Raw genomic sequence first — 13,313 nt, forward strand, 5'->3', positions numbered from 1 at the left:
CGGCCTGATCTTCCGGTCGGAGATTGGATCACTCCCCCGGCCTGTCGCTCAGGTATTTGGGCTGGCCCATGAGTTACGCGTTGTCTGCTTGGGCCGGGCCTTTGAGGGGAAGCCGGTCTACGAGGGAACTTGGGTTTATGAACCCGACAGGAGCCCCCAAGCCCCCGGGCGATTCGGGCAGAATCGTCTGGGGTTTTTTTGACTTGACGGCAGGTGCGCGCGAGTGCACGCGCGGGTGTAGCCCCCGAGCCCCCGGGTAGTTCAGGCAGAACCGTTTGGGGGGTTTTCCCATGTCGCCAGCGGGGGAGGTTGTTGTTTTGTCGGTGGGTGCACGCGAGCGCACCTGCGGGTGTAGCCCCCGAGCCCCTAGGTGGTTCGGGTGGAACCGTCTAGGGGTGTTTTGTTAGCGGGCTTGTGTGCGTGTTTTTAGTTGAGAGCGTTGTGATGCATTTCACTGCACGTGCGATGCTTAGTTCGCGAGCCCCCGGGCGGTTCAGGGCCCGAATCGTCTAGTAGGTACGGGCATATGGAATGAATGCGCGTATGGATGTATGAAATGATTTATAAAGAAATAGAGGGGGTTGGTATTTTTTATCTTGATGACTTGAGTGATGGGGTTTTGGAGAGCTTCAGCCAGAAACATCCGACCAGGACCCGTGCTTCATCGTTCATGACAGAGTTGGCATGGCCTACATGGGGCGTCCCTTTGCTTCCTACCTGTCTCTTGGTGTGTTTTCTTGAGCCGTTCAATTGACTTAGGAAGCCTGATGGTCTCTCCTGGTGGAGATCCCGCTTTGGGTTTTCCCAAGTCCTACCTGGGGGTGCAGAGAGCTGCCTACGTGTGGTGATGTTTCGGTTTTCGTGCCTGGTCATGCGATAGTGGTGGGCCATACCCAGGCCACGTTTCGTCTCACCAGGTGGCGTTCTGTTTGACCCAGCGTTGTTCCGTCGGCCAGCGTGTGTCCCATCGGTCAGGGTGTGTCCCATCGTTTCCTATCCGCATTGAATGGGGGAAGGGAGAGAGTTTTTTGCTCTAATCTTTTGCCCCTCTTCGGCTGCCGCGTTTCTTTCTTAAATAGGGGGAGGGAGAGGGCTCTCCATCGTAGTCCTTTGCCTGTTCTCCAACTATTATCTCTCCTCCTTCCTCCTCACCAAGAGTGCCTGTATGCCATGGCGGTTCCTAAGTGAGAGAGATGGTAAGCGAAGAGGAGGACTTATAGATCCTTTTGTGAATCTAGAAGGCGATGTCGAGCTAGAGGTAGCCCAGGGCAGTGCTGGCCATCTTTGCCTAAGAAGGGGTGGCTTCCGCCAAAGGGGGTGGCATGCTGGATTCGTCTGCGAGGCCTTCTTCGAGATGGAGCCATATGCGAAGGGGAAGTTGCCTAGGATCGTGCTGGTTGAGGGTTCTGTGCCTGCAGCTGCTCAAGTTGGCTAGTTCATAAAGTTTGATGAGATCTCTTCCAGCCATGGTGGCCATACTTCGGTGGCGGTGGCGCTACCTAGGAGCTATCTCGACTGCATGAGATGGTCCGGAGCCCCATGCTCTTCTACTGAGCATCTATGGGTGCGACACCTTTGAGGTACCCGTTGCGCTCGCCGAAGTCAAGTGAACAAAACCGGGCGGGTCCCTTGAGGTACCCGTTGTGCTCGCTGAAGTCATGAGCGGAACCGGGTAGGGGCCCCTATAGCGGTGGTTATGTCTAGTGATGAGTGTTGTTTTCCTTTGGCGTCATGCGATGTCGTCAAGTGGTCGTAGTAGTATTTGCAATGGAAGTAGTTTTTTAGCAAAAAATGTAATAGTTGAGTTCGTGGGTGAGCCCCTGTGTGAACAATTTTTTGTATCAATAAATACATCAGTCCTATTCTTTGTGATAGAATCACTATCCGTTCCTTGTTTTTATCTTGGCATAGCTATTTGTTTTTGTCCTTTGTTTTTCGCACCTTCCCATTAGTTCCATAGGCTGTAGCTTTTTTAATAACCTAGGCATGGCCCGCGGGGCTCGGCTGCTCGTAACCGCAGGTCATGGCAGGGTGCATTCAGTTAGGAGTAAGAACAAAGTTACGTAGGACAGTTAAAGGAAAAGGAATGCGCTTCCATTCGGGGACAAAGTTGTTTACCACGTGACAATAAAAAAAGAGAGGTAATATTCGGTATTATACCCTTATGTAGCCCCCGAGCGACCTGGGCTAAAACTGTTCAGGCCGGGGTGCTTTTATAGGAGCAAGCGTTGACTAAAAAAGCGGTAAGACCAAATTTTAGGGGAAAACGACATAGCTGTTCAATGTTCCAAGTGTTGGTGAGAACGTTGCCATTGTCGTCCTCCTGTCGGTAGGTGCCCGGTCGGATTACTTCGGTCACCGTATAGGGTCCTTCCCATGGTGGAGATAGTTTGTGTTTTTCCTTTGTCGATTGGGTCCTCTGAAGTACGAGGTCTCTAACTTCGAGGATTTCCCCCTGATCTTTCTTTCGTGGTACCTATGGAGAGTTTGCTGATAGCGAGCGGAGCAGATGACGGTCATTTCACGGGCTTCCTCGAGCAGGTCGACTGCATCTTGCTGAGCCTCCGTGGCTCGGTCATGGTCGAAAGCCTTCACTCTTGGGGTGCCATGGTCGAGGTCGAAGGGCAGCACTGCCTTAGCTCCGTAAGCCAGGAAGAAATGTGTGAACCATGTGGATCGGTTTGAGGTAGTTCTCAAGCTCTAGAGGATTGTTGGGACCTTTGCCACCCATCGTCCGGCGTATTTGTTGAGTCGGTCGAAGATGCGTGACTTGAGTCCTTGTAGGACCATGCCATTGGCACGCTCGACCTGATCATTGGTTCATGGATGTCCGACCAAGGCCCAGTCGATCCTGATGCTGTATCCATCACTGAAATCTAGGAATTTCTTTCCGGTGAAGTTAGTTCCATGGTCAGTGATGATACAGTTAGGAACGCCGAACCGGTAGATAACGTCGAGGAAGAATTTGATCGCCTCTTCCGAGCGGATGTTGGTGATGGGCTTGGCCTCTATCCACTTGGTGAACTTGTCGACTGCTATGAGTAGGTGAGTAAAACCGCATGGGCCCTTTTTGAGGGGTCCCACCATGTCGAGGCCCTAGACTACGAATGGCCAGGTGATGGGGATGGTTTGGAGCTCCTGTGCTGGCAAATGTGTTTGCCGAGCATAGAACTAGCATCCTTCACATCTACGGACGACCTCCTTTGCATCTCATAGCGCGGTGGGCCACTAAAAACCTTGGCAAAAGGCTTTTTCGACCAATGACCTTGGGGCCGTGTGATGTCCACAAATCCCGACATGGACCTCAAGGAGGAGCTGCTTCCCCTGGTCGGTGGGGATGCACTTCATGAGCACTCCTGATGGACTCCGTTTGTAGAGTACGTCACCGAGCGTGACAAAGGTTTTGGCGCGTCGAGCGATCCATAGAGCTTTAGTCCTTTTGGGTGGGAGAACCTCATCGAGGAGGTAGGCGAGTAGCGGTGCTCGATAGTCGGTTTGATCGAGTGCCAATACAGCAACATCGACGGGTGACGCCGTCATGGAGGTACTGGGATCGGAGCCCCCGAGCGCTGGCTTGGTGCCAGGGTCGGAGCCCCCGGGCACTAGCCTAGCATCAGGGTGTGTCTCGATCAGACCTTCTAGGACGTGGGCGGATGGCTCATGGAGGTCATTGATGAAGATCCCGCTTGGGGTCGGGTCTCTCCTGGTGGCCAATTTTGTGAGAAAATCAGCGACATCGTTGTCCTTTCGAGGGACATGGTGCAACTTGATTCCCTAGAATTTGTCCTCAAGCTTGTGCACCTCCTGGCAGTATGCTGCCATGAGGGGGTTTTTACAGGAGGATTCCTTCATGACTTGTTCAACGACCAACTCTGAGTCACCACGAACGTAGAGTCGCATAGCGCTGAGCTCGATGGCGATGCGTAGTCTGTTGATGAGGGACTCATATTCCGCGATGTTGTTTGAGGCCAAAAAATGGAGGCGGATGGCATAGCGGAGTCTACTCCCGTTTGGGGAGATTAGAACCACTCCAGCCCCCGAGCCGGGTGCCATTACGGACCTATCGAAGTACATTGTCCAGTACTCGTGGGTGACATCCGGGGTTGGTAGCTAGACCTCCATCCATTCGGTGACAAAATCTATGAGAGCCTACGACTTAATAGCGGTACGAGGGGTGATCCTGATGTCATGGCCCATGAGTTCGAGTGCCCACTTGGAGATCCACCCTGTGGTGTCGCGGTTGCAGATGATGTCTCCGAACGGGTATGAAGTGACGACCGCAACTTCGTGGTCGGTGAAGTAGTGCAGGAGCTTCCTGGTCGCCATTAGCACGGCATATAGGAGTTTTTGCACCTAGGGTTACCGGACCTTAGGGTCAGTAAGTACCTCTGCAATGAAGTATACGGGTCACTGTACCTTGAGCTAGTGTCCCGGCTCCTCCCTTTCGATGACTAGGGTGGCACTCACCACATGGTTGCTTGCCGCGACGTAAAGGAGGAGGGGTTCTCCCCATTCGGGAGCGATGAGTATTAGGGCTGATGTCAGGGACACTTTGAGGATTTCGAGAGCCTACTGGGCTTCCTCAGTCCAGATGAAAGCGTTTGTCCATTTGAGGAGCTTGTAGAGTGGCATCCCCCGTTTGCCGAGCCAGGAGATGAAGCGGCTTAGGACAGCCAGATAGCCGGTGAGCCTTTGTATGCCCTTGATGTTGCATATGGGGCCCATGTTGGAGATGGCCATGATCTTTTTGGGGTTGGCCTCGATGCCGCGTTCGGACATGATGTATCCAAGCAGCTTCCCCTTCAGAACCCCAAAAACACATTTTTTGGGATTCACCTTGATGTTGAACCTTTCGAGGTTCATGAATGTCATGGCCAAGTTTGTGATCAGGTCGCAAGCTTGAGCTGTTTGGACCACTATGTCATCAACATAGACGGTGATTGTTGGATTCGGCCGCTCGGCTTGATCAGGCTAATCGAGCGGGTCGATTTGGTCGGTGAAGCATTGCTGCATGCACCTTTGGTAGGTGGCGTCAGCATTCCTCAGGCCGAAAGGCATGGTCACATAGCAGTACGAACCATACAAGGTGATGAACGAGGTTGTGAGCTGATCGGATTCTTTCATCGCGGTCTGGTGATAGCCTGAGTAGGCATCCAGAAAGGAGAGGATCTCGCAACCCGAGGTGGAGTCGACTATCTGGTCTATGCGCGGCAAAGGAAAGTGATCCTTTGGACACATTTTGTTGAGGCCAGTATAATCAATGCACATTCTCCACTTCTCGGTCTTCTTTTTAACAAGAATGGGATTGGCAAGCCAGTCGGAGTGGAATACCTCTCTGATGAATCCAGCTGCTAAGAGTTTGGCGATCTATTTGCCTATTGCCATACGTCTCTCATTGTCGGAGTGACATAGGCGCTGCTTGGTGGGCTTCGAGCCTAGGATGAGGCATAGTGCGTGCTCGGCAACCTCCCGCGGTATGCCCGGCATGTCAGAAGGCTGCCATGCGAAGACATCATGATTGGCGCGTAGAAAGTTAACAAGCTCGCATTCCTATTTGGCCAGGAGCTGGGTCCCGATCCGCACCGTCTTGGTTGGGTCAGTGGGGTCGACACCCACCGCCTTGGTTTCCTCGAGCGGGCGGAAGGCCGTCGAGGAGGTCAGTTTGTTGCAGTCCGAGACTACTAGGGTTGATGACTCCCCGAGCCGCGGGAGCTCGGACAAGTTGACGACCACGGTGGCGAGCTCGAAATGCTCATGGTCGCACGTGAAGGCATACGAGAAGGCACTACTTACAGTGATGACGCCATTTGGTCCCGGCATCTTTAGCTTGAGGTAGGTGAAGTTGGGGATCGCCATGAATTTGGCGTAGCATGGACACCCCAAGATAGCATGGTAGGACCCTAGAAAGTCCACCACTTAGATGGTGAGGACCTCTGAGCGGAAGTTGGCTTGTTTGCCAAACGTGACAGGCAGATCGATCTGCCCGAGTGGGTATGCCTACGCTCCTAGGATCACCCCATGGAAGGGAGAACCCGCTAGGCGGAGTTTTGACCAGGGAATGCACATGGCGTCGAGGGTGTCGACGTAGAGAATGTTGAGGCCACTGCCTCTGTCCATCAGCACCTTGGTGAGGTGCTTCTTGCGGACAATAGGGTCGACGACAAGTGGGTAGCGTCCCGATCTTGCGACGTGGGAGGGATGGTCTCTCTGATTGAAGGTGATCGTAGATTCTGACTAGCTGAGGAAGGAGGGGACGACTGTCTCTGTGGCGCATGCGTCCCTATAGCGCACCTTGTGCTGGCGTTTTGTCCAGATGGCGTCAAACCCGCCGAAGATCATGATGCACTCCTCAGGTTCGGGGAAGCCATCTCCGTCCTTGCCTGCCGCGCCTCCGTTCTTGGCTGTCTCCTCTTTGCCATATCCCTCCTTTAGCCTTCTGGCCTGTCAGAGGATGATGAGGACATCACTCCTTTGTATGTACCCACTGATCCTCCAACCGTCATGCAATGTCCAATGACTCGAGCTCGAATGCGTCAACTCAATTTAGATGTGAGCTCGTTCTTAAGCGATCCTTTTCATACTTTTGAGAATATACTACTACCTAATGATGTTATCTTGCTTAGGAACATTGGAGAGGGTCATGAGGGGCTTATAGGAAGAGGTGGAGGCATTGATGACCAGCAAGGACGTTCAACAGAAACCGGAGGCCCGGTCCAACATGATTTCGAGTCTGACTCTGCCTCTAGGACCAGTCTGACTTAAACTGGTCACCCAGGACGCATCCGGACTCCGTTTTTTACAATCCACATATGGTTGGAAAGCTAATTTGATAAGGAAGCCAATTCAAGTGGTCTCACATCAAAAAGCCTTCAGAATCAACAGGAATCATCGAAACAAGTCAGCGTCCAGAATCTATCAGGGTGCTGCGACACCGTCTTTTGGTCCGTTGGACCGTGTATCGTGTTTGGGCCCATTAGGGGGCGTGTCCAGGGTAGGCGATGACCCTAAGACCTTTATAATCATACGCCACTGCTGTCATTAGGTTTTGGGTTTTGCTCAGATTAATCTGTCAAGAATAGTTTCGTTGTTCATCGGTTTGTGAGACCCCAACTTCGTTAGATTAATCAATCATCTGTAATTTGGTTGCTTTCTTTCTTGTTCTTGCTTGTGATCTTCATTGCACAGGCAAGGATTAGCGTTTTTGGCGAGGTCAACTAGATCCCTATCTCGGTTGATAACCAGAGGAGTTGTGGTGCTAAGATTGTAGGGTTCGATCTTTCGATTTGAAGCCGAATCGGTGTGCCATTCTCCGCCACAACGATAGTTATCACTACCTGACGGAAGATCGGGATCCCCGTTTCCATAATTAGCTAGGGCTGGAGACTCAGTGACACACTAACTGTTCGGACGGTTTGTATTAAATATAAGTACATCTTCACACCAATTGATCGTCGAGCTGCATACGCTATTTCATCGTCATTGCTGATTTTTCTCCGGAGTTCATATATTTGTACATCATGTACTACCCGTTCTACATATTTGTATTGCAGGATCATCGTCCAGGTGATCGGACCACCTGGTGCTTGGACTTCTCCACTGATCAACTGGTCGGACCGCTAGGTTCATGGACTTCGTCGCCGACTAGTTGATCGGACTTTTCGCCGGTCGCATCTCTCAATGCTCACTTCACCGCCGACCAGTTGACCAGACTGTTCGTCGCTCGTGTTTCATCGCCAGCTACGTCGGTTACTCCTCGGCGCTCAGATTCTTCGTGCTCGGGGACTAAGTGGGCACACTTCACCCCACTCCTCGGTGCTTGGACCTCGCTAGCTTCGTCGGGGACTCCTCGGTGCTCGGACATCACTAGCTACGCCGGGGACTCCTCGGTGCTCAGACATCGCCAGCTACGCCGGGACTCCTCGGTGCTCGAACATTGCTAGCGACGCTAGGGATACCTCGGTGCTCGGACATCGCCATCTATGTCGAGGACTCCTCGGTGCTCGGACATCGCCAGCGAGGCCGGGGACTCCTCGGTGCTTGGACATCGTCAGCTACGCCGGGGACTCCTCGGTGCTCGGACATCGCAAGCTACACCGGGGACTCCTCGGTGCTCGGACATCGCCAGCGATGCCGGAGACTCCTCGGTGCTCAGACATCGCTAGCGACGCCGGGGACTCCTCAGTGCTCGGACATCGCCAGCTATGCCGGGGACTCCTCGGTGCTCGGACGTCGCCAGCGACGTCGGGGTCTCCTCGGTGCTCGGACGTCGCTAGCTATGCCGAGGACTCCTCGGTGCTCGGACGTCGCCAGCTACGTCGGGGACTCCTTTGATGGTCGGATCTTGCTACGTCTCATCGGTGTGCTATCAAGCTGCTCCATGTTGTTCGGATTAGGGTGCTGATCTTGGGCAGCTCGTCTGGGATCTTGATACATGCATGTCAGATGACGTCGGCAAGCTTTCAGCCTTCTTTTTCTTTAACCCTGCTACAAGATTCATTCTTCATCTTCCAGCAGGCTCGGGGACTAAGTGGGCACGCTTCACCTTGCGGTGAATGTGAGCTTTTCGATTTGGGGCTCCGCCCGTGGACTGGGTGCCGGCTCGGCCGGTCTTCTGCCTTTCTTCTACTTTCTGACCCTGGCACCACGTGACCACGTCACCTACTGTCAGGCTCGGGGGCTAGCTGTGGGGGTATGGCCCCCGATATCCACAAGACAAGACATGAACCGCACCATCAGAGGTGGCCCGACCCACAAGATCAAGGCGTACACGGCGGTCGACGTGCACCGCAAGACATTGTATAGTACCAAATAGGATACTTTCCTTATAACCCTACCCCTCCAAAGTATATAAAGAGAGGCAGGGGTCCCCTAGTCGACATTCCCATACAGATCCTAGGCCTAGCCTAAGGCATCTGATCACACGCAATATCATACGATAGCTAATACAAACCAACAGACTACAGGAGTAGAGTATTACGTCATACTGACGGTCTGAACCTGTCTAACTCGTGTGTCTCTGTTGCCTTCTTGTTCTTGATCACACGCTTATCTGCCGATCAATCTACCTTCGTAGGATACCCCTCGGAGGACTGTCGACGATATTCTGTCGACAACCACTTCATCACTAACTCGCACGCATAAAGATTGTTAGTGCTTGTGCTGATAATTAGAGGTGGGAAAGCGTAAATAAGAAATATGCTTTCGTATATGTTGTGATGCAGTATCACCATGCCATTGAGCCTAGTGACGGAGCCAGAAAATTTTACTAGCCCGGACGATCTTCATTGTGTAAAAATATTTGCCTAGCAAATTACCGTATTTTTCTTTGCTGCAAACAAAATTTTCTTTTAAACTTTGTTGACGAGCCAGACCGGCCACCCGAGGTGACCGGGCGGTGGCTCCGCCCCTGATTGAGCCGCATGCTGGAAGAAACTACTGTACACTAGGTGTTGTTTGGTTTAACTAATAGAGTGGGAATGGTAATAGAATTAGTCGGCAGCGCTATCGGTCACAGTGTAGTCATTACCATGTTTTGTTTGGTTAGCTCGTGAGAGAGGCGACTCGCTGCGGGATAGGTTGACACCGGATAGGGAGCGGTGACTCTGATAGGGCTGTGAATGATTGCGGTCCGGTCCAACCAAACAACCAACGGGCCCTAAAAACACTGTAAACCCATTGTGGGCTGAAAAGGTCAAACCAAACACGTTCTTAGTTGAAGCTTACCTCACAAAAAAATTGATAAGCATACTTTTCCCGGTATCATAAACATTAATGTTAAAAAATCCAGTTGGAAACTTGCAGGTGGGAGATGATCTGCTTGGGTATTCTTCACTAAAATACATAGTAAGTGGAAAATATCCACCCTCCTAGTCAATCTGGACAAAAATAATGGAACAGACGATTTTAATGTAGTCCGGTAAGCGCCTGCTTGGATCCATGACTAGTTACTGTGTAATTTTGCCAAGCGAGAATATACAGTAAAGCTGCTTGTTTGGATTTCTTGCCAGGGTGTCTTGGAACCCGTGCGAACAAGGATTTCCTCGCCAGCAAGGGAGAGCCAAAATGACTCTCTTGGCTGGGCAGGGCTAGGCTAGCTAGGCAAGACAAGGCTAAAAAAGAATAAGCATGCCCTTACCTCGCTGCCATCTCACTCGGCAGGTTAGTTGCATAAACGGTTTTATGGCCTTCTTATACTGTTTAGTAGGTGCTTCTCCATTTTTTTTGTTTACGGATACTTGAGCCTGGTATTAACTTATACGATTTGTGCTTTTGGCAGATGTGTAGGGATGAAAACAGACAGAAACCGGCAGAAAAACTCATCTCCCATTTCCGTTTCTACAGTTTTAGCGAAAACGGGATCGGATTCAGAAAAAAACGGAATTAAAAATGGATAGAGATACATGGATATACAGAAACAGACAAATATGGACTTAGAGCTAGAAAATTAATTTAGAATAACATGATCAAATATACTCGAGTATACATGAACAAAGTCACAAAATAATATACACGCACGAAGTTATCGGTCCAATATTCGCTAGCATGCCATTTTTTCACATGTTAACATGCATAATTGGTGATTAGTAGGTCTATGAACATATCAATTTCTAGACATATTTCACATAGATTGAAAACGGGAACCAAAACGTAACAAATACGGGTCAATTCCAGATGAAAACGGGATCCCACGTAAACAGGCGAAAAAACCCCTCTCCTATTTCCGTAAATACAGAAAGTGGGATCCCACAAATACGAAAACAGGCAGAACAAATTAGAAAACAGAATGGATCGGAACGATATTTTTTCCGTACTTTTTCAACCTTAGATGTGTATGACTTCAAATAAATGGAAATCTTACTTTTTGTGGGCCCATCATATGTCTGAATTTTCATAACTTAAAATGCTCAATTATAGTTAAAGGCAAGTCTCTTTTATTGTTGCTGTTCTCCATGAACTGCTGTATGCTTGTGTAGTCATGGCACAATACCTGACCAGGCCTCTCTTTTTCTTTCGAAAAATGATTAGGATAGGGCGTTTGGACGGTGCTTTTCATCGGACGCATTAACTCGTCGTCATATCTAAACGTGTGCTTGCCGGCTTAGGCTTCACTACACAGGTCCACACACCGATTCACTCGCTCATTCTTAGCCACAAGGAGTCGCTCGCTGCGCCACTTTGCCTCTGTGCTGCTGCCTCCGCACCTCTGAGGCACAGCGCTCAGCCGCTGGCCCTGCCAGGTGCAGTGCGCGGCCACCTCCGAGTCGCGGCACTCAGCTGCCCTCTCTCAGTCATGCGGCCGCTGCCTCCACGACACGTCACACAGCCACCACCGGCGGCGGCCTGCCGCCTACAAGCGCCATCTGTCCCGCTACCTCCAGTGAACTCCACATGCTGACGAGCCTCTGTTCTCCCAAGCAGCAAGGAGATGCTATGTTGAAAGCGTATGTTGCAAGCGTATGTTTTAAGTATTTCAAATGTTTCAGAGGTATGTTGCAAGTGTTTAATATGAATGTTGCAAAAGTAGATCGGGATGTTGCATATGTTGCAATGGCTATACACGTATGTTGCAAGCATATTGTCGAAATGTTTCATCTGTTTTTTAGACGTATGTTGCAAGTGTGTTTATTTGGATGTTGCATATGTTTCACACATATGTTGCACGTGTTTTATCTGGATGTTGCAAATATTTTGCAATGGCTTTTTCAAGTGTTTTTGCAAGTGTTTCAGACACATATTTCAAGTGTTTCATCTGTCTTCAGACATATGTTGCAAATATTGCATTTGGATATTTCAAAAGTAGATTAGGTGTTGCACATGTTGCAAATGGTGTTGGTGGCCAGTGGACAGCGGCCTATCGTAGGGCTTCAGCTGCTACCTCATGCGGCGCACGTCACCCTCTCCTCTCCCTCCCCTCCCTTCCCTTCCCTCCGTCTCACTGCGGCACTTCAAGCTCGACCTAGATGCGGAGTTCGGCGGCGCTAGAGCAGGATGGGACGCGGGGCGGGGGCGTGGTGCGACCCGGGCCGTGGTGCTGCGTCTGCGACACGGGGCGCTGGCGCAGGATGGACACGGGCAGGGCTCACTTCCGTATTTCAGGTAGGGCGCAAGAGGTGTGTCGAGACGTCCGGACGACACTAGCCCTTTCTTTTTTTTTCTTTTTTTGAAATTCCTGACCAGGCCTGATAGTGCTATAAACACTGTAGTATTAATGTGAGCTGATATTATTATATATCAATATATTATGCATGTTCATCCATCCATGGCTTTTCGTATTCACGCACGCTACCACTTTTTGGGTTTTAATCAGCTCACATTTTGTTACAGGCGGCGTGAATACTACAGTGGTAACGTTTAGGGTTTGGTCGTCGGTGAGGCGGCGGAGGCAGCGTACGGCTGTGGCTCGCATGCTCCCCCGGCGAGCAGATGACCAGCCTTCCGGCGAACTAGAGCGCCCTCGTACGCCGGAGACCAGGTCAGTTCCTTGCCGCATTTCCCCCTCCCCTCTCTCCCCACTCACTTGGTTACTGTTTTAAACCAAGTGTTCTAGCTCATTTCCCTTACGGCTGGGCAATGTGGGATTAGCAAGTGCTACTGTCATTGTGGTTATATTTAGGACCATGCTGCAGCGGTCACACCTCTGAAACTGGTCACCTTGTACAGACATTGTCAGCAGTAAATCCCATTTGTGGGAAATATCCAAATTAAGGATGGAGTCCTCTTCATCAGTCAAGACAAGGCATTTAACGATTACATTTTTTATCAGATTGATGGCACGTTTAGGAAATTGATAAATGACATTAGGCTTTATAGGTTGCACATCCTCTCTAATTCTCATTATCATAGTTGTTAGCCCACGGGATCAACGGCTCAGGTGAGTCAACCACTCACCAGTCTTGCCGACCGTGGTCGACCACGACCAAGGCTGTCCGACCACACACACTATGGCTCGAGGTAGAAGAAGAGGGAGAACAGAGCATACACACATAGTACAAGCACCAACGTTGCCTGGAGCCCTGTCTAGAAGATGGCAAAACTGAACTCTCTTTGTTGAGTTGCAGTGGCAAACTATATATACAACTCTATCCATCTAGTCCTAGTACAGCGCACATGCTATAACAGAAATTAGATAACACAGCAGGACTGACATCTGCGCATGTCCCTGCATGTGGCTACAGTGCGGCAGGTGAGCCATTCGGCGCCTGCCTCTACAACGACTACAGTACCACAGCAGGGGGACTTTTCGGCGCCGCCTTCCCTTGCTATGTGTTCACACAAGGAAGTAGTAGATTATCTAACAATCTTCCCCTAATCCT

At 50.7% G+C, this 13,313-nt stretch overlaps 1 protein-coding gene across 1 annotated transcript; it reads right to left on the reverse strand.

Annotated features, from left to right (window-relative positions):
* Nucleotides 1–5,550: 5,550 nt before the first annotated feature.
* LOC136507315 (uncharacterized) lies at nt 5,551–5,856 on the reverse strand. The gene has a single exon (XM_066502079.1). The coding sequence runs from the start codon at nt 5,854–5,856 to the stop codon at nt 5,551–5,553; it is 306 nt and encodes a 101-aa protein (XP_066358176.1).
* Between the last annotated feature and the right edge of the window lie 7,457 nt (nt 5,857–13,313).

Source organism: Miscanthus floridulus, chromosome 15, assembly GCF_019320115.1.
Source record: "Miscanthus floridulus cultivar M001 chromosome 15, ASM1932011v1, whole genome shotgun sequence".
NCBI classification, from domain to species: Eukaryota; Viridiplantae; Streptophyta; class Magnoliopsida; order Poales; family Poaceae; genus Miscanthus; species Miscanthus floridulus.